At 50.6% G+C, this 20,662-nt stretch overlaps 3 protein-coding genes across 5 annotated transcripts in view; 1 reads left to right on the top strand and 2 right to left on the bottom strand.

Moving 5' to 3' along the window:
* Window positions 1–3,411, bottom strand: part of Aipl1 (AIP like 1 HSP90 co-chaperone) — a 28,342-nt gene extending 24,931 nt beyond the window's left edge. For both annotated transcript variants that reach the window (XM_034506962.2, XM_034506960.2), the window contains exons 1-2: window positions 3,240–3,411; window positions 2,503–2,682 (exon numbers count right to left, since the gene is read on the bottom strand). In XM_034506962.2, coding sequence (XP_034362853.1) covers window positions 2,503–2,682; window positions 3,240–3,335 — 276 coding nt within the window. In that variant the 5' untranslated portion in view covers window positions 3,336–3,411. The remainder of the gene's footprint in view (window positions 1–2,502; window positions 2,683–3,239) is intronic.
* Window positions 3,412–8,386: 4,975 nt separating this feature from the next.
* Pimreg (PICALM interacting mitotic regulator) lies at window positions 8,387–13,282 on the top strand. 2 transcript variants are annotated; one of them, XM_034507269.2, is made up of 6 exons: window positions 8,387–8,448; window positions 8,926–9,243; window positions 10,866–11,143; window positions 11,561–11,656; window positions 12,229–12,286; window positions 12,623–13,280. In XM_034507269.2, the coding sequence occupies exons 2-5, from the start codon at window positions 8,959–8,961 to the stop codon at window positions 12,260–12,262; spliced, it is 693 nt and encodes a 230-aa protein (XP_034363160.1). In that variant the 5' UTR covers window positions 8,387–8,448; window positions 8,926–8,958; the 3' UTR covers window positions 12,263–12,286; window positions 12,623–13,280. The 2 variants fall into 2 exon arrangements, with proteins under 2 accessions (XP_034363160.1, XP_076792516.1); XM_076936401.1 differs by lacking the exon at window positions 12,229–12,286 and having other exon boundaries at window positions 12,623–13,282.
* A 182-nt stretch (window positions 13,283–13,464) lies between these two features.
* Window positions 13,465–20,662, bottom strand: part of Pitpnm3 (PITPNM family member 3) — an 88,983-nt gene continuing 81,785 nt past the window's right edge. Inside the window, exons 19-20 of the mRNA XM_034506515.2 lie at window positions 17,827–17,955; window positions 13,465–17,354 (exon numbers count right to left, since the gene is read on the bottom strand). Coding sequence (XP_034362406.1) covers window positions 17,049–17,354; window positions 17,827–17,955 — 435 coding nt within the window. The 3' untranslated portion in view covers window positions 13,465–17,048. The remainder of the gene's footprint in view (window positions 17,355–17,826; window positions 17,956–20,662) is intronic.

The following is a 20,662-nucleotide window of genomic DNA, read 5'->3' as shown; positions in this document are numbered from 1 at the left end:
TGCTGATGTGGCCAGAAGACCACAGAGCCACAGGACAGCTCCTGGAGGGAGCAGCAGCTTGGAACCTTGCAAACAGCAAATCAATCAACTAATCAAGATCTTATTGACAGCCTTCTGTTCGTGTAGCCTACCACATTATCAAATATGCACCCTGAGGAGCATATTTGGTGGGGGACTCTTGCTGGTGACAAGGCCTTATAGAACAGAATGCCTGACGTAGGTACACAGGAGTCTCACAAATTCGGAGTGCCTCTGAGAGCAAAGGCAAAAGAGATAGTTCTAAACTAACATATCACAGAATAAGCCAACTGGATGAAGTCCTGAAGTGACAGACGCACACTTTTTTAAGTTAAAGGACATTAAGCTAAAAATTATAACACTGAGACTGCTGCAAAGAAAAGATACTGGACTCCTGTGTACTGAAGAACACCCAGGAGTGATGTGTTACACGGCATTCCTATTGGTTGGCACTGTAGTCTGGCCTTATTGAAAGATGCGTGTATCCAACAGAAAGGCTAAGGACCCCACTTGGATCCTGCCCCCTCAACTTATTTGAACCAGAGCAGGTTAATTCCTCTATCAGAATCTTACCCACAGAAAGACTCCTCAATAAAATGGAGGTGTGAATCTTGAACATTCTTCTAGCTCAAAATAATAACTTCTACTTTTTAATCGCCTTATAAATACTGTGACTTCTGCTCATTTATATCATATTCTGTGGTTCCCAAAATATCCCTGGACATGTCTTCGTTCATTTACAGATAAGGAGAAAGGGTGGCAAGAAGAGAAAGGCCCTCCCAGGTCACCCCACACTAATAGAGCACGTCTCAAATGCAGTCTGTCTCTCTATAAACTGCTCTTTCAAAAAGGTCATTAGCTCCCCGTGAAATAAAGAGTATCTATCTACCATCCACTGTGAAAATCCAGGGGGAGCTTTGTGATAGACAGCTCAGCTTGTCAACACCTGAACTCAGCCATCAATCTCAATCTTGCGTGAGATAGGCAGGCACAGTGGGGACCTCTGTGAGAAGTGCACAGAGCTATCTGTGACTTTAAACAGAGACTGGGGGTGGGACTCCATTGGCCGAGTGCTTGCCCAGCATGCACAATCCCTGGGTTTGATCTCTATCTAGTACCACATAAACCAAATGTGGTGGTGCATACCTGGAACCCTTGAAACTGGGCAGGAGGATTAGAGCTTCAAGGTCATTCTCAGCTACACTAGGAGTCTGAGGCCAGCCTAGATTACATGAAACTTGAAACAACAATAAGGGATGGGAGGTAAGAAGGAGAGAGGAAAGAAAGAACTAGAATCTTTTCAAGGCCTTGAGGCTAAAAGCCCATTTTCAAAAATACAGGAAATAAAGGATTATGTCAGACAATTACATTCAGAAGCAACCAGATGAAACCAAATGAGCATCTTTCCAGGACCGGTAACTCAGTTCCCAACATGGCTCAGAAGAGGCAGAAGACCCCAGGGAGAAAGGAGACACAGAGCCATGCTGCCAAAGCCTAACCCATTGACCTAACCTGGATCCTGCCTGAACACAGAAATGCCACTCGTTTCTAAAGAACAAACGAGGGAACTGGAGAGCTGGGTCAGCAGTTAAGAATATCTGTTGTTCTTTCAGAGGACTGAGCTCAGCGCCCAGTACCCATGCCAAGCAGCTCACAGCCATCTGCAACTCCAGCTCCAGAGGACCCAGCACCCTCTTTAGTACTCTTTGGGTACCTGCACTCACGTGAACGGATGCACACAGATACACACATGCATGTGCATACTTAAAAATAAAATCTTGTAACATGGAGTAAATGACATGGTCAGAGAATCCTAACTGTGACAGGCAATTAGGAGGCATGAAGATGTAACAATGATGCTGTGGTTGGGTGTGTGGTGGGGGTGGGGGAGGGTTAATGTCCTGTAGTTTTAGAGTATCAAATTCTAATGCTCCTATATGAGTTGGCACGATGTCTGAAATTTGCCCACACCATGTGGGACAAGGAAGAAAGTTCCCTGGATAGAAGAGGATACAAGACAGGGTTGTGGGTTGATAAGTGGCAGGAACTCAACAACTTGTTTCTTGACTTTTGCATGTTTGGAAGTTTCTCTAAGAAATACTTAACCCTCCAAATCACATAGCAAGAAGTTGTAAAGATGTTTTATGAGTGACATAAATATGAACTGAGTCACAGAGTTGGTAGGAACAGGGGGAGGGAGGAAATGCCCAGTGGCGTGTGTCTCCAGGATCTACAATGCTGAGCAAAAAAGAAAGGGGAGCCTTCTCCACATGCTCCCACAGGCCCTGAGCCAACCATATACTCTATATCACCTTAAGACCTGCTTTGTCTGAAGGACTGGGTGCCATGTTTGTAGTGGCAGAGAATGGGTATTGAGGCTTCTTCACCTGAAGCATCTTGTTTTGCCCTGGCTTTGCTGAACCCTGACAGCTCTGGGAAGAGTGTGAGGGAACAGAACTCGGAGAGAGCCATGAGACTACTTACGATGGTGTCACACCAGAACTCAGCCACTTCGCCGAGCCGCATGGAGGTCAGCAGCGTCTCCCACACCTCCAGCTTGAACATGTTCCCAATGATGATGTTCATGGGCTGGCCCACCTGCTTGCTGTCATCGATCACCGTGCGTTCATCATCGCATTTCATTGTTCGGAAATGAAAGGTCACCTAGTCCCCAGAACAGAGGGCCCTGGTGTAGACATACCTCCCCAGCTCCAGCAGCTGTCACCCAACCACCACAGGCCACCAAGGCTGTCCTTGGGGTCAGCTCACCCACATCTCATAAGAGAAGATGTCTCAGCTCCTCCTCCAATACCTACACGTCCCCACAAGAAACACATTCCTTTCCAGCAAACCCTATACCCATTTCTCACAGAAGACTGCCAGGAATTCCTTTTCCAATAAACTCAGATGCCCAGGGATGTGTTTCTCCACCCTGAGAGACCCATCAAACACAAGGGGACAAACTCCATAACTCCTAAGGTTCCTTCCTACTCACTTGACATTTGGGGCTCTGGAAAATCTCCTCAACCCCTCCTCTTAGCCCACACTAAAGTTACCCTGAAATCTACCAAAAAGATTTTAAACTCCAAACCGTCTGGGTGCTGGACAGACAGTTCCAGCAAAGGCCTGCCTGGCTGGATTAGGGCTCCCTATAATGCTCTGGGCACAGCTGAAGCAGAGAAAGGAACCATGGGGACCTTATCTGGGGGTTAGATACTCACTCTGGAGCCAGTGATGAAGTTGGGGAGTTCTCCCGTTCCCCCATGCAGAATGGTTTTTTTGACACCCTCCACATTGAGGAGTAGAGAGACATCCATGCTGCATGTAGAGGAGAGGTTTGTGCAAGCCTAGATAATCCTACCAAAGCAGGGAACAGTCTGCTGACACCCAGGAAGAGGCCTGTGCAAGCCTAGATAATCCCACCAGAGGTGAGGACAGCAGCTGACACCCAGGGGATTTCTGGACAGGGAGGGAAGAAGAAAGGAAGGAAGATGGAAGGAAGGTAGCCTAGCCACTACAGACTCCAGGGTCTACATTCCTCAGAATCCCTCAGTAGATGCAGATCCCCTGTCTGACACCCATAGTGATTACATCAGGCTTTGCTTTTGTGCCACCTCAACGAAAAAAGATCCACGGATGTTTCTGTGGAGAGGGAGAGGAGAAAGCAGGCAGCAGTAGAAGGCTGGGGCCAGTAGAGGGGAAAAGGAAGGAGGCCCAAAGCCACCATTGCCAGTCCTGTGTCTGTAATGCCGACCACCTTGTCTTTTGTCTGTCTCTTAGCTTCTCCATTTTCCCCTGCTTCTCTCCTCCTGGGATCTGGGAGAAGGTTTCTAGCTTTGGCATGACTAAGAGAGTTACCCCAGTTCTGGGGGAAACTGAGGAGTTCCTAGGGTCAAGCTTCTGCCTCCACTCTAAATTCTGGCTGGGGGTGGGGCTCTCCCCAGTCCTTCAGAGGGCCTTTGTTGGGGTCCTGAGAAGCAGGCAGAGCTTGGAGCCGAGGAATCCCCTTGGGGGACTAGAAGAGAAAGCGTAATGTGTCGGCATGGTGTTTGGCGCCACCTTGTGGCCATCTCAAACTCTCACGCTTCTTTCCCAGAGCCTTGAGGTAGATGAAAGGATTCTGAGCACACCACCAGTCCCTTCTGGGCATTGACGTGTGTCCAAGAGATATACAGTAACTTTGCCACAGGGAGACATTATAACTGGCTAGAAACCAACCAGAGCTTCCTACATCAATATTAATGGCTTCATGGCCTTGGGTGTCTCCAGCCACCCTTCCTCTATTCTCTTCTCCAGGAAGGCCAGAAACCTGGGAATATCCAGCACACTCAAAAGTCGTGATTTCCATAAGAAGTCCTTGCCTTAAAGGACCACAAACCTAGGCCAGCCTGTCAGAAACTGGATGCAACTTGGCTTTCTAGAAAGTCCACACCCAGACTCTGAGTGCCAGTGGCCCCTCTCAAACCTGTTTCCATTCTAGCCTTAGAGAGATGTAGACACTTTCTTCCTCTTCCATTTCTCTCTGGTCACACAGCAGCTTAAAGGGACTGCCTTGGCCACATACACCAGGGTCAGGCACTGACTCTGAGCTCCCTGCTGTATTTAACCCCTGACCTGATGAGTGGTCTTGTGAGCCACTTTATAATGACCCGTTATAGTGCGGTTTCCCTTTGGGACATTTCTCTCTCCTGATCAGATGCACAATGGCAGAAAAGGACCTTCAAGTCCCATCTCGATGCTTCACACTTGGCTACTGTATCCATATCTTACTTTGCAGAGAGTCAAATGGCACACAGCAAAGGGATTCCAGAGGCCAGGCTTCACTGCTAAGGGGGACTGGTCCATTGCCTGTTTAGACCGTAGCCTCAAATCTTTGCAAGGCCTCGTTGGAATATATTTCCAGTCACCTGTTCTCTTCAAATCCAGATGAATCACTCTCTTCAGGTCCATTCTAAGCTCTTGCCTTAACCTTCAAGTTTCTGGTCCTGATCTCCACCCTAGGCATGCTCTCCGCTACTCTCAGCCTCATTCCAGTCAGTCCAGGAATGTGGCAGTGTTCCTGACATCACCCTCCACCCAGTGCCTCAGGTAGAAGGCCACATATTTCGGAAACCCTACCTCCAACCCAGCTCAGGTCCCGATACCCCATGTACATCCCATAATCTCTGGCTCTTTGTGTCCATAGCATTTTGCACATGGTAACTGCTGGATGTCTTTGTTTTTTCTGTAAGATTTGATAAATCTGGGGCTGGGCAGAACTAGTGAAAGCTTTGAGGCTGAAGCAGAAGCCAGGGGACAGGGCTGCTGGATCACTCTCTTCTAACCCTCCCCTCCACAGAGGAAAAGGTAGAGCTGCGTCTCACTGGAGCTTCTTGCTTTATTGTGCTCCAGCTGAGGAGACCCTGCATCTGGCCCTCATCAAAGAGCTACACCTGTGTGGAGCCCCCTCCAGCCACTCTCTATGTAAGGCTGAAGGGAGCAGCTTCCCATTCAGAAGAAAATAGTTCTTCTGCCTTCTTTCGTTGCCATGGAGACTTCCCTTCATTAACCTGGTCCACCAGTTACGTCTCCAAGTGGCAAAAGGGTAGAAAGCTGCAAGCATTCTGAATCCTCTCCACACACATGCATGCATGCACACATTCTGAATCCTCTCCACACGTATGCATGCATGCATGCACACATTCTGAATCCTCTCCACACACATGCATACATGCACACATTCCAAAACCTCTCTACACACATGCATGCATGCACACACTCATCTAGAGGCTCAGCAAGGACGTGTGACCCAAAGAGAGGAGCGCAGGGCTCAGAGTCAGAGACCCAGGATCTCGCCTGTCTGAATCTCCAGTGTCGTCATCAGTAATGAGGTTAAAAATAGATCCGACTTCCTAGAGCTGCAGAGCTCTTAGCAGTGTCTGACACGTGGTAAGGGCTCAGAAATTATAAGCTCTTATTATGAATGCCTTGACACGCCAGGCGCTGTGGCAGATGCTGAGGAGTTGAGTGCGGGGAAGTGCTGTTTGAGAGATTCATTTCCTAGCGTTTTCGTCTTCATTGAGTCATGCCCACACTTTGAATTCTGTCCTCATAGAAACCACTCTCTTCCTCCCTCTGATTCATTGCATGTATCTCCTGATTATGATCACAAACACAAGTGGCCTAACACAAGCAGGTTGAGAAGCAAGCATTCCTGATTCCTGGTAAACAGTCCCATAGAGGAGAGAGGGGCGGGGGGGGGGGGGGGGGAGAGACAAAGTCATCAAGCAAATGAGAGCAAACCTCATAGGCTTGCAAACCTCAGCCTATACCCACTGTCACCAGGGACGACAGCAATAAAGCTTCTCTGAGCACATCATACAGTCATAGCCATTCGGGAAGATTTATTTGTGTGTGTGTGTGTGTGTGTGTGTGTGTGTGTGTGTGTGTGTGTGTGTATGGTTTCTTCCAGAGAATGACCTTAAACTTGATATGTCCTGTGCAAAAACAAAACATGAACACACAGTCACAAAGACAAATGCCTACACATACGCTCTGCCTGCCCAGTTCATTTCCTGGGTCTCACGTTTAGATAACACACAGTTCTCTGGCTGATTATTGGAGATTTGACCTGAAAATACTCATCTCTTCACTCATGCTGAGCTTGAGAATCATGGGCGTAAGAAAGAAGAAAGCACAAAGTTTAATAAATCACAAGTTCCCACTGGTGAAATTAGGGAGATTTAGGGGGAGCTGGGAACCAGAGTATCTTCCCCTTGAGTCTGTTAGCTTTAAGTAGCCAGCAGGAGGTGACAGGACCCAGAAGAGTGTTGGCTTCAGGAGTCAAGAGAGAAATCCTGTCTGGGAAAGTGTGAGGTCAAAGGAGTGACAGTGAGTGGGGTCGACCCTGGTCACATCGAGCCTGCTCCTGCATACGTGACATTTGGTTCCTTCACCCTGCTGCCTTCACCCTTCACCCTGTTAGTGAGTGAAATGTATGGCCAGTCTCTCTACACCTCAGTTACCTCATAGAGCTGTAGAGCACTGGGGGATAAAATAGGTTCCCGGGTACACAGGGAATGTTTGAAAGTGCTGATATACAAACCAACCATCATCGTGGAGGGAGAGGGGGAGTTGAGCACTGATGTTTAAGGAGAGGGTCAGACAATCAGAAGAGGCCTGAAGAGTCTAGGAGTCTCACTCCAGGCTTAGGCAAGGAAACAGAGAGAAGAGTAACGCTTCTTTGAGGACCAGGTAAGAAGGCCCCATTGTGGTGGCACACTGGGCCTCTTGATTTCAATAATGGGGAGGCTAAGACAAGAATGTGGCCAGATAGAGCCCATTCCCAGCTACAGGGAAGCCCTGGTTTTAAAAGGGGGTGGGCAGCAAAGATTAGCTCATTCCCTAAAAGCCTCCTGCTCTTTTTTGGTTTTGCACACCCACATGGGGTACCTCACAACCTCTTCTAACTCCAGCTCCAGAGGCTCTGACTTCATCTTCTGCGTAGCCCCCACCGCACCCCGCAGGCACTTATATTCGCAGAGACACATAGTTAAAAATAAAAAATATTTTTTTATAAGTCAAAACCATAAAAATAAAAGCATAGGAAAAACTGATCCAGGCTGGGTGGTGGTGGTGGTGGTAGTGGTGGTGTCGTCGTCTTTGTTTTTTTTTTTTGTTTGTTTGTTTGTTTGTTTTTTGTTTTGTTTTGTATTTTTAGCTTGCTGGGAGACTAAAGAAAAGAAAAATTGAAAGTTGCCTGGAGCAAGACCAGGCTGAGGACCTGACCTAACGGGCGGAGAGGTTAATCTATAGTCTGTCCTCTCCTCCGAGATGTGCTTTCTTGGGCGCCAGCCGGGTGTTTGTTTGAGGAACAGACAGGGGCAGGGCCATATCGCAGGAAGGAAGAGGGTTAGGCGGGGGATTTGAAACAAAACTTCCCAGGGAACGCAAAGCTCGGCAGTCCCAGCCTATCGCTCTGACAAAACTACTGGACGTGAGAGAGAACTTAGGCGGGTTGAAGGGCTGAAAGGGGTGCCCTGGGTGGTAGTGATCTGAGCCCCCGCAGCATCCTGCATAGTAGCACCCTGACCAGCAGGCTGGAGGAAGAGAGCCGGGGAGTACAATGGACAAGGCGCGGCCGGCCGGGACCAAGCAGCTGGGATGTAGGGAGGGGGGCTGGGCACTGACAGTGGTCAGATGGTGATCTGGACCCTAGGCGGAGAGCCAGGCGGGGGTCTCCGAACGATGTATGGGCGTGGCCAGGCCAATCCCAAGGCAGGATTCACAGTCACGAGAGAAAAAGACCAATCGAAATCCAGGGGCGGCGGCAGATGGCTGATAGGGCCAATGGGCTGCAAGCGCCGGGACAGGGCGGGTCCGCGCTGAGTTTCAAATCAGCGGCGGAGGGCTAGAAGAGGGTGTCTTCTGATCCGGGTATCAAGCAGGGAGGTGAGCACGCGGGGACACCGAGGGGCTGCGGGGAGAGGGTGGTCTCACGGGAAGCTCAGAATGGGGAACGGGTCCGGGGCTCTGGATAGGACCCGCAACACAAAGGGAATGTCTAAGAGTTGCAAACGCCCCATCGAATCCAAGGCCTTGGCTGTATAGCCAAGTCTGCTCTGGAGAAGAAATTTTGTGAAAACCGCTTGTTGATGGTGCCCTGCATGAGTGCCGAGGCTCCGTGAACTGTGTGCCACTCCGCTTAGCCTATGGGGAATAGGCTAGGATGGAAAGACGGACGAATTGCTGCCTTGCAACCAAGGCAGCTGCTGACCATGACGCCATCCATGGTCATCTTTCTGGATTTCACAGTTGCCCAACAGGCCTACCCCGAGAGGTTCCACTTCATCTCTTCCCAATTCCCAGGGTCCCTGGAGCCTTGGAATGGTGCCAGGGAGTACTTTGGTGACCTTTTGACCTCCCCAGGATCTAGCGGCCAGAGGAAACTGGACCAAGCACATGGCGTCTCAGTGGCAGGGCATGAGGACCTCCGTGCGCAGACGATCACTCCTAAAGGAGGAACAGCTAGAAAATGAGGTGACCCGATCTGCTGGGGGTCATCTGGAGACCGGTCCCTTGAGCTCCCTATGCAGACAGTTCCAAAGGAGGCTGCCACTGAGAGCGGTCAGCCTGAACCTCGGTCATGGCCCCTCCTGGAAACGCCTGGAAAGTCCAGAGCCAGAGCAACAAGGTCTTCAGGCTGCAGCTCGCTCAGCCAAAAGCGCCTTGGGTGTCATGTCCCAGGTAACAATGACACTACTAGCCGTCTGTTTACAGAAGCGTCCTTGGTGTTGACGGTTCCTATCCTCAGGGAGGCCCCAGGAATATAGACTCCGTGCCATTTTCCCAGAACCCCAGTCATTCTGGCACATAATAGTTTCCCAACAAATCAGTGAGTGAATAAGGTCGTGGAAGAAATTGATGTTTCCCATGCAAGGTGACCTGCTATGTCCTAAGATAGGGAATGGCAAGAAATGACTATCTATAAAGAGATACCAGTCTCAAGCTTAGTTGATAAAGACTTCCCTAGAATAGGTAACTCTTCCAAGATCACTCAGGAAAGGGGAGGTATACGGAGACAGAGGACCAGTGGGATGGTGTGAGTCCAGCCTGGCTGCTGAGGAGAAGAGGCCCCAGTGTAAGGACTAAGCAGTCACACCATGAGGGAGGTGATCCCGTGTGCTGACCCCCATTTAAATTCTCCCAGTCACACTACTATACCTTGGCTATCAGCTATTTGGTAGGAAAAGGCAGAGGGGCGGGGCTGCCAGAAGGGTGCAGCTTCCTGACTGGTTCAGAAGGCAGATTTGAGGGGTGGTGTTTGTGTGAGGTGTGTCCAGGATAACTTCGGGCAGATATCTCTTTTTTTCATTTTTTTAATATTTGTTTATGGGAGGGGCGTTTATGCAGTGGTACGTGTCTGGCCGTCAGAGGAAAACGCGCAGGCTTAAGTTCTCCTTCCACTGTGTGGGTTCTGGAGATAAACGAGCTGTCGGGCTTGGTGGCAAGAAGCTGCACCTGCTAAGCTATCACGTTGACCCCACGTGGGTCTTTAAACCTGGAGCTGGAGATGTGGGCAGGTGTCCCCTGGAAAGGACAGAAGCTATGGGAATGAGCAGGCCACTAAGGAAAGAAGGGGGAATGGCCCTCCTTGGCATCTTGCTGGCATTCTGATGGTGTAGGGAGAGAGCCGAGGCTTCTGACAACTCCACAGAGAGGTCTCCTTGCCAAAATCTAGCTCTGACTTGGAAGATCCCTAAGACTGCTTTCAACATCTACAGATCAGAACAATGAAATGTGACGTCTTGTCTAAGGTCACCCAACTCATCAAAACTTATCTTGGGCCTTGCTCCAACTTCTGGGTTCTGGTTTGCCAAGGCAAAAACAATCTAACAGAACTGTCTGATCCAGCCACATGTCAAAGATCCTAGGATTGGGACTCGGCCCTGCAGATTATAAGGAGCCATAGAAGTGCTTAGAGCAAGTAAGTGTTGTGATCAGACCTAACACTGAAGTATCTGTTTAGTCTGAGATGGAGCAGGGAAGAGAAGGAATAAGACCAGGATGAGAAATGAGCTGGTATCCAGAAAACCGAGCCTCCCTCCCTCTCTGGGTTAGTCTCTGCCTGCAGGCTCAGATGTCTGAGTGGTCTTGCTGCTACCTGCTGAGTTCCTACACTGGCTTTCTGGAAGGTCTTGCAGGAGAGTACCATTTCACAGGGAGTCACACTGCTGCTCTTGACTGTCACTGCTGCTTACTAACAGCAGACTGTGTTTGTGGGACAGGCCCTGGGATGAGGGATGGCTGGAGGCTGGTAGCCCACCTTTATCCTATCTGTGCCAACCTTTTTACATGAACCAACACAGAGGATCCAGGAGTCCTGTCAAAGTGGAACCAAGTGGCTGATGGAGACACAGGTGAAAGTGAGGAGGAAGCGAGGAGCCCAGAAAGACAAAGGGTCACCACCACCCAGTCTGAGCCAGAAGAATACTCGGCTATGCAGGGCCAACCGGGATGCTAGAGTTGGGGGACATCCTCGCCTCTCTGGCCAGATGGGTCCACATGCCCATCGTCGTCAGCGGCTAAGGAGGGAGGCTGCCCTCCGGAGCCCCTGTTCCTCCAGAGAACCTCTCTGCTCTCCCAGGCAAGTAATATAATGAGCCCAGCATGATTTCCCTTCCTGACCTACGAGTCTCCTCGGTACAACCTGGGATGAGAACAGCCTGATCTGCCTCATCCTTGTGCTGGGCCAGGTCTGCCCCAAAGCTAGTGAGGACCTGAGGGAAAAAGTCTCTCTGAGCCTTAGTTTCCCTACCTGTCAAAGAAATAGGAGATGAGTATGACTCCCTTCTAGAAGGAGACCTCTAGAAGACCAAGCACGGGTGCAAGGCCAGCAACAGCCCTCACCTAACTGTAAAATAACTGCCCATTGCTCAGGCTCACAGGCTTGCATGTCACACCCCAAAGTGAGGATCTAATGTGGTTTTCCCAGTCCCCCAGGGTCACCTGGGCCCTGCTCAGGGTCTTGCTAATCCCTGCTGTGACATCTGTTTGTGTTCAGTGAGTCTGACAGCGACCTAGAACCTGTGGGAGCTGGAATCCAGCATCTTCAGAAGCTGTCTCAAAAGCTGGACAAAGCCATCAAGGCTGAAGAGAGGTGAGCTGGGGTCAGGGTGAAATGGCCATGGGCCCCTTGGGTCATACTGTATTTCTAGAGAGGATGCTGGTTCCAATACCAACCTGCCACATGACCCAGGCCAGTCCCTGTCCCTCTGCATCAGCTTCTGGGGATGATGGTGAAGGATGCACTATGACTCATTCAGGTCTTGGAGTCCCACCTTTTCCAATCACCTTGAACCTCACGTGTGGCTAGAGGTCTTCCTGAGAGACCTCCCCTTCCTCCAATACCTTTCATGACTCTTCTGTACCCTGTCCACCCCTAACTTGGCAAAAGAAACATAGTTGCTATGGAGTCCCTGGTCTGTCTGTTCAGGACTCCAATCTGGGGGCAGAGCCTTGGCTCTGAATCTGCCCTAACTTGGAAACTATTTGCCCACTTCTATAATGGCCACAAAAGTTTCTTAGGCTTTATGTCCCCCGTGGCCATGTTCCCACCATTCCTACAGGTTCTGGTCTTGTTTAGTCTGTGCTTTCAGGTCATACATAGTATGTGCCTTCAGAACATAAAGCATCCCAGGTCATCCATCCCTCCCCCTTCTCTGTCCCTAGTAGTGACATGACCGTCTCCCTTATCCGGGAATGAGGACAGCAAGCAAGCATTCTACAGGTAATGACCCTGCTTCTTTCTCAGTCTCTTCCTCCTTCTCTTCTTTTTCCACATATAAGTTTGCATGCACACTTGCAGGAGCGCTAAGGAAGTGAATGAAACCACTAACTACCCTGTGGTGGTTTTCTTAATCCATGAAGCAGAGAAGGGAGTATTGTCTAAGTCGTCCACTTCCCTCAGCCAAAGCTGCTACCCTTATTGATCACATCAACACCCTGTGATTTCAAAGGACTGAAAGCCACCTCCCAGCCTCTCAATTTGGAGAGGAAAGCTATAGTATCCTACACCCCCTGCCTTGAGAATAAAGAGATCCACAATGGAACCTCTGTCTTACAGGAAGCCGGCTCTGCCCAGCCACTAAGCCACCAGGATGTCCATGCCACCCAACCCATGAACTTCCTGGAGGCGGCATTGGGTTGATCAGCATCCCAGGCCACTGCTAACAAGGACTTGACTAACATGGGATCCAGAACCCTTCTACTTCAGCCATATCTGGGCCCACGAATAACCACTGGCCACAGCCTGAGAGTGATTTAGGAAGACCTTGAAGAGGTGACAGGAACTGCCCATGTTCCCCCAGTGGACTCTTGGACTCAGGCACACTCATCCGGCTCTCCAGCCTCAGTTGTCCATCCATATTAGGAATGTACCAGAGGATGCTAGATAGTTCTGAGTCTTGAAACTAGGACCAAGGCCCTGTAGGAGTCATCTCACGAACCCTCCCCCTGTATTCCCAGGGCAGAGATTCTGGAGGACCTACTTACACTGCTACTCCCCACCCCCAGAACCCCACAGGAAGAGAGGAGATATTTGCAAGCCTTGGCTCATGGAGCCTACTTCTAAGCTCCATGTGGGGGCACTATGGTGTGCAGGGAGGGGAACACTGTTCGAAAGCAGTTTCTTCTCTTTGTAAATTATTTAAGAAATCTGCTATGTCATTCTATTAAAAAGATACCAGTGTGTCAGTTTCGTAGATCATATTGTTTTTCATAATAAAAGCTCGCTTTTGATGCTTGACATTTTTTTAAAATATATCTACACAAACCCTGACCCCATGCTGAGTGACAGGTCTGGAGCTCATCCTTGTGTCCTCTATCCCCTCCCCTCCTGTCCTTCTCTCAGAGGGAATAAAGAATAAAAGAAAAGCTTTTTCACCTTAGTCCAAAACAAAGCACATCTTAAAGGCAAATAAGGTTTTTATTTAAGTGACAACGTTTCAGAGTTAAAAACAGCTCACATCAAAATCAAGACCAATTGTAAAAATCTTTTAACTCTGTAATGCTGTTTTTGTCTTGTTAGAAATCGGATATTTTACATTTTCTTTTCTAACGGATTTTGTACAAGGCAGCCATGAGGACTAAAATAAGCCTTTTCTGTCACAGAACCGTCCACCACAGAGAGGACTGGAAGTTACACACAGGGACAGGCAGACCGCAGACAAGGTCAGACCGGCTGCCACCACTGAGTAAACAAAGAGAAAGGGACAGTGGGTCTGAGTCTGAGGGGGAGTGTCCCGCGCTAGCCACTCTCCTGGACTCCCGCTCCTCGTGTCCCCCATCTCTTCCAGAGTGTGGAGTCAGTTTTTCTCCCCAACCTTCCTGTTAGCTTCCCAACAAGATCAGAACTCAACAGGTCCTTGCTACTTGTACTAAACATTTAACTTGGGTGTATAAGAAATTCCTCCCAAGCCCAGAAGGAAAGAAAAGGGTTTTTGTTTTTGTTTTTTGTTTCTGTTTTTGTTTTTGTTTCTGTTTCTGTTTTCCAGAGCACTTGGAATGGAACCCTGGGAATTCCACTGGGAAGTTGGTTGTTTAAGGCGGGGTCAACTGCAAAGCTCCTACAGTCAGGGCGCCCCTCCCAGGTGGGGCAGCACCTGAGCAGAATGTGGAGCCTGCCTGCAAAGGTGGCACCTCCTCCAGACTTGGGGGCACCGGTCTGGCAGGGTCCAGTCTTTGATAGGTGCCATGTTTTATCTGCAGGTCACTTCCAGGGCACAGCTCTGGGTTGCAAAGTACCCCAAGTACAGTTTAAAAACCATTAGATACAGCCTTCCCTCCTTCAGAGGAGCACCCCAGTAATCTCAGGAATACTGGGGGTTCAGATACATATGTTGTAGCCCAGCACCCAGACAGGAAGGCTGTTTGTCTGAATGCATGAAAATAATTTACTTTTTTAAAAAATATCTCATGGTGCTTGAGGGAGAGGTCGGTCTTTGGGGGAGGGGTATGAAGCTGGAAGAACAGACTCCAGCAACCCACAACAGGACAAGGGATAAAGGAAGCTATCAAGTATCTTTCAGCCAGGTCAGGACAGCCACCACACGGGAAGAACAAACATGCCACTCAGATACGGGAACTTTGGTCAAGCAGGAACATGTTTCCAGCAGCTGGAGAGCAGGCACACCAGGAGCTAGAGGTAACTAGAAAACAGCTGGTTGGAGGGTCACAGAAATACTGGAGGAGGCACCAGCACTCCTCCTGGAGAACACTAGGAATCCGTCCCTTTTGTCTCTGACTTAACTCAACAAAGCACTAGTAGGAATCACACACAGAGTAGTTGCCAGGAAGCATGCCTCACAGGCCAGCCATAGCTCCTAAGGTGGTGGTCACAACACCTGTACGCCAGTGACTTCTCACAAAAAGCGGTCATCCAAGCAAAAGAGGGGTGGGGCCTCTGGTTGGCTGGCTCTGGCCCACACAGAGCCCTGTCACAGGATCTAGTCTCCCTTGGGGGTTTCCCACTCACACATGCACTCAGCCTGGGGTTCTCAGAAAAGGAAGAGGCTGAGTATTTATCATTTGAAAGTTAGCCTCAGTGGTTCCTGCTGAGCAGAGAGAGAATGGGGTCTGTCTAAACTCAAATCACAGCATTTAAGGAAAAGGACTGGGATTAAGGTACCTACGCCATATGAGCTGGTGCCAAAAGATAGGCAAGGATGAACTTCTAGGAGGAATGGGGTCGGGGGAGGCAGGTATGAACTTCTAGGAGGCAGGATAGGAGGAGGAAGCAGAAACTGGTCCCACGCCTTCTTGCCTGCTCTGCAGCCCCCTGGCAGTGCTTGGTTTCGTTTGCTGAATGCAGTGCTGATGGTGCAGTGGAGAGCTGGCAGATGGGACAGGATGGGCAGAGGGAACAGGAGCTGGCAGGCTGGAGAAGACATTTGAGTGGAAAGAGCAGGGTGGGTACCGGGAGCCTGCACGCCCCCCCAGCCCCAGTGAGGCACCCAGGTTGCTGGGCAACTCACAACAGGGTGCCAGCCACCCCCATCAGCAGCCACCAGGGGCTGCATGGGAGCTGCAAGAGGTAGACATTGAGCAGAAGCAACACTGGGCTGACATGTGCCTGCAGTGGACACAGGTATTTGGCCCCAGCCTCAGTGGCAGTCCAGAGGGCCCCAAGACATCCAAGTGGCCATGCAACAGGTATCAGCCTGGGCCAGAGAGCAAGGGGAGGCCTATGCCAAGGTCAGGGGCTTGGCAACAAGGAGACACCTCCCCCCACCCCTGCCACCACCCTAAGGGGTCTGTCTACCCTATAGGAGGTTCTAGGCTCAACCCAAACTAAGTGGCCAGGAAGAGAATACAACACAACGGTTTGAGCCAATATTCCATGAATCTCCAGAACCCAAGATCTCAGCTCTGTGCATGCCAGAAACCTAAAGGGAACTGTGAGTCTGAACAGCTACGGGAAGGGCAGCCATGTTGTCGCCTTTTGTTGGTGGAAACGGTTCTTTTTCCCTCCGTGTTACACAGATCGGCTCATTCTCCATGAAGTAGTAGCTTCCTTCCTCTGAAGTACTGGACTCTAGGGGTGAAGTACTTGGCCTCACTGCTAGAACCCCTCTCCAAGGATGAGGAGGGGTGGAACGAGGAGGAAGCCCACAGGGCATTCTGAAAAGCTCCGAAGGAGCAGAATTGCTGGACAGCCTTGGAGTCAAGCCCAGTACCCATTTCAGCCAGGAGGCCCCCTCTAGTTACTGAAGAAAGGCAGCGCCCAAAGAGTAGTTATGCTACAGACTCCAGGGCACACAGCCAGACCAAGGGGGGGCTGAGTCCACACTGCACAAGGCAAGACTCAGGGAAGAGGACTGTCCTCAAGGGCCACAGGAGACTATACTGAGAACAAGAACGGAGACAAAGGACAGCTGCAAGACAAACAGTCAGCACCAGGCCCAGTCCCCAGGGTTGTGGACAAACTCCACATACTTAGATTGGACCCAGGGATTATCTTCTCCCATAAAGTGGTCTCTCTGTGTCATAAGACAGCCAGCCTCGAAGTGGTGCCCAGGATATTACAAGGAGGGCGGACACAAATGCCACTCGCTCCTCTACAGACAGTTGCTGTACTGCAATCGGCCACCTGCCCGGCCGCGTGCCCAGCGCTAGGGGGTTCTCTTGTTAGAGCCTGCCTAGCGCAGCTACAGAAACCTCAGCACTCAAAAAGATGGTCAACTTTACCCAAACACTGGCATAGGCAGGCTTGGCCCCAGGGTCACACACACAAACACTACCCCTGACTCCAGCTTGCGGGCACAGGAGTGGGGAGGCGGAGGCGGCTTCACTGAGACACCCCGGATTTCACCCCATCGCAGCCCAGAGAGCTCCCCAACGTCAGGGCAAGGTTCCTCCCTGCTCTGGTTGGACACTGCTGGACAGACACGGGAGGGAAAAAGCAGGAAAACGCCTGTGTCGGGGAGAAGGCATCCCTTCCCATCCCTGCAGGCCGCCTAGCTGCGCCCACTGCACTGAGCACCGCCCACCCCTCAGGGCACCGACTCGAACTTGGGAGGCCCACGCGCCCAGCTGAGAGCGGGCAGCGGCCGCTCGTGGTCCTTATCGGACTCGGGCTGGCTCTGCGCCCGCTCGGGCTTGGGGTTAGCGGCTGGAGGGTCCGGCTGCTGCACCGACATGGTCCTGCGCAGGTGGTTGCGCTTGCGCAGAAATTCTGGCTGCGCGTGCAGCCCAAAGCTGCCCTTGCGCAGAATCATGCGCGAGTTGTTCTTCTTGGGGCGAGAGCGGTGGCTGGCCTCCAATGCCGCCAGGTGTGCTGCGTAGCCTTCACTCAGGAACTGTGGAGGCAACAAACGTCAGGTTAGCACCTGACCCTGTCTCCCGGCATCGCCATTTCCCTAAGACATCCTCCGTGAGAGTCTGCAGCTTCTCTGGGATCCAAAACCAGTAGCAGGGATGCTCATTACCGTAACAGGGTTCCTGTAGGCTACTGAGCACCTACCTATGTGTGTACGCCAGGCTCTTCCTGACTGTCCTTCGTCCCCACTCTACCCGCTTCCCGGGAAGCAAGTTTTGCCCTAGAGTCTAAGTTTGCGGCTCATCTCCAAAGCCCCACCATTCTGTCATTTGCAATGGCACTGCTATGCTATACAAGTCATTGCTGTTTTCCCTTCCCCTAGACGCCATTGCGTCTGCCGCCACTTGTATTCTTCCGTGCGTCCAGCAGGGGGCCTGGCCCAAGGCATTGCTCAATAGAGATGAATAAATAAGTAAAAGTTGCCCCAACCCCTTTCCCTGGCCCTCACACACCTGGCACTGGGTTTGGTACTTCTTGGTGGGCCGGCCCACGATGAAGATCTGGGAGGCAGGGAGGCCCAGCACACTGTAGACAGAGATATCTTTCGTGGAGCCATAGGCAGCAGTGATTTTGATGAAACACTGAAACAAAAACAAGCTAGTGAAGAGAAAGGAAGACTTAGGGAGTCCCTGCTGGGGAACCCTTCATCTGCACTCAGACACCAAGCCATCATTCCTCCTTTGATAGAAGCCACCCCCAGATGATTGCCCCTCCCTGTCTCAGTTCCTCACATTAGGTCCGAGATGGCTCTATGGCTCTACCAGAAAATGACCACATTATTTGCTGACACCATTGCCCATTACACACATATACACACATGCACACACACACACACCACCACCACCACCACCACCACAACAACAACAACAACAACACATCTCCCACTGTGGGGCCAAGTGTCCCTTTGGTTCCAGGTCTTTGCATTATGGACCCTAAACTGGAGGCAAGCTCTAGGCCTGATAACTGGTCTGATGAGCTCTCCAAAAGTCCAGACGCAATTTGAAGATTGGCCCTCCTTGTTCTAGGGCTTTCTTTTAGCTCATCACCTAATCTCACCCAACTGGTGGTGCTCACCACCCAGCTACTCGAGATGGATGTCTCCTATCCATGTCACCCTTTGTCCTACGATGTTCACTCAGGATGTGTGGTTTAGTTTCATGTCCACCTGACACAATTAGAGTCGCCTGAAAGGGGGGAACCTCAACTGAGAAAATGCCTCCATCATATCTGGCTGCGGGGCATTTTCCTAACTAGTGATTGATGGAGAAGGCCCAGCCCATTGTTGGTGGTGCCATCCCTGGGCTCATGGTCCTGAGTTCTATGAGAAGGCAAGCTGAGCATCCATGTGAGAAAGCCAGTAAGCAGCACCCCTCCATGCCCTCTGCATCAGCCCCTGCCTCCAGACTCCTGTCCTGTTTGAGCTCTTGTCCTGACTTCCTTCAATGATGAATCGAAAGTATAAGATAAACAAACCCTTTCCTCCCCAACTTGCTTTTGGTCATCACAGCAATAGTAACCCAGCTAAAACAGGGGGCTTAAGTCTGAGCTGCAGTTTCTTTCCTTTAAAATGCACTGTCGTCACCAGGATGACTTATTGTCAGCTAGAGTTCAGTTATGAATCGTACCCTACAAGCACATGTGCAGTAAGCCTGGTCTCCAGTTGGTGGCGCCATTGAGAGGTGACTAGTTGGTATGTGCTAACTTCATCGATGGGGTTGATCCATTGATGAGTTCTTAGGTAGGACTTAGTTAGATTAAGCTTTCCTCTGGCTTGCTCTGTTTCCCGGACACCATCAGGCATGCAGCTTTCTTCGGCCACCCACTCCCAACATTATAATTTACTCCCACAGCAGGCCTACAGCAATGGAACCAATAGACCACAGGCTGACACCTCTGAAATCATGAGCCGAATAAGGCTTTCCTCTCTCAAGTCAATTTTTCAAGTGTCTGTCGCAAGGACAGAAAGAGAGTTGATGTACACTGTCCCCATGGAGAGCCTGATGCCTCCCACCCTTACGACCTGCTCCAGGATCTGTACCATCATCTCTATCTGTACTCACCTTCATCTGTACCATCCTGCTCTATCCCCTTGGCCTTTAGAGCTGTCCTTTCCTCACCAAGATCATCCACTGCCCAGTCTTCAGCTGGCAGACAGCTGTCACTGTCCCACTTTCACAAGAAAGGGTCTCTCTCTCGATGCTGGCAGCCCTCCCTGTCCTGGCCCTCTTCCTCTCCAACCATCCTCCCTTCTCTAGGCTGGCTTTTCACTCTGCTCTCAGAAGCCCAGCTTCACCTGGATCCAGCCATTCCCGGGGGGATGGCTGTCCCCACACAGCTCCAGCCTGCAGCCCAGGCTGCTGCCCTGATCCACGTGCTGGAAGTCGCATGGTTCATGATCCGTGCTCCTCATGGCCATGTCTGACCTCACCTTCTCCCTGCCTCCTCCTCCTTCTGTATCCATTCTCACTTCATCCATTTATTCATTTGTGCATTCATCCTACTAGCATTTATTGAGCACCTATTGTGTATCATCATTACCCCAGATCCTAGAGATACACCTTGAGCAATGCAAATAAGCCCAACGGCACCTTGATCTCTCCTGGCCATGCAATGGGACATCTGTGAGCTCCTTGCCCATAATCATTCCCAAGTTCTGACAATGCCACCAACTGATTCTCCTGACTGTGCATGACTTTCTCTCCATCCCCTACTTACTATCTGGATTCTAGTCTTCTAACTACTCACCCCACCCCCTTTTCTTTTGCCAGTGTGTTCTCCAGTGAGCTGCCAGAGGGATCTTTCTACAACCCAAATTGGATGCTGTCACTGCCCTACTTCAGACTCGCCCATTGCTCCACACTGCCCTCAGCAGAGAGCCAAAGAGCTGATGTGGTTTCCAGGGTTTATAAAACCTATCAAGCTTGGGTGTCTCATGATATCTAGAGAGCCTCAGCTCTAGACCCTGCCTGCACATAACCCCGTTCTGTATCCCTGAAGCCCTGAGAATATCCCAGGCTACTTCTTATCCCTGCACCTTTGCATCTGGTGAAAGTTGTCAAAATCAAAGTGGAATCATTTGGGTCATCGACTCCATCAAAAATACAAAGCCAGGAGATTATGAAAGAAGTATTCCCAGTCATGATGGCCTGATAATAACTCCTCCCCCCATGCACACATACACACGTGTGCACGCGCGCTCTCTCTGTCTCTCTCTCTCTCCCAGCACCATAACCTTACACAAAAGCCTGCACATGGTGGCACATGCCTTTAGTCCCAGCACTTGGAAGG

Source organism: Arvicanthis niloticus, chromosome 6, assembly GCF_011762505.2.
Source record: "Arvicanthis niloticus isolate mArvNil1 chromosome 6, mArvNil1.pat.X, whole genome shotgun sequence".
Taxonomy (NCBI): domain Eukaryota; kingdom Metazoa; phylum Chordata; class Mammalia; order Rodentia; family Muridae; genus Arvicanthis; species Arvicanthis niloticus.
This window is presented reverse-complemented; position numbering and strand designations above follow the sequence as displayed.

Excerpts from the sequence above, each read along its gene's own strand:
- Pimreg (XM_034507269.2), top strand. The coding sequence starts at position 8,959 with ATGGCGTCTCAGTGGCAGGGCATGAGGACCTCCGTGCGCAGACGATCA. Across the intron at positions 9,244-10,865 it reads CCTTGGGTGTCATGTCCCAG|AGGATCCAGGAGTCCTGTCA; the intron begins GTAACAATGACA and ends GAACCAACACAG. Across the intron at positions 11,657-12,228 it reads GCCATCAAGGCTGAAGAGAG|TAGTGACATGACCGTCTCCC; the intron begins GTGAGCTGGGGT and ends CTCTGTCCCTAG.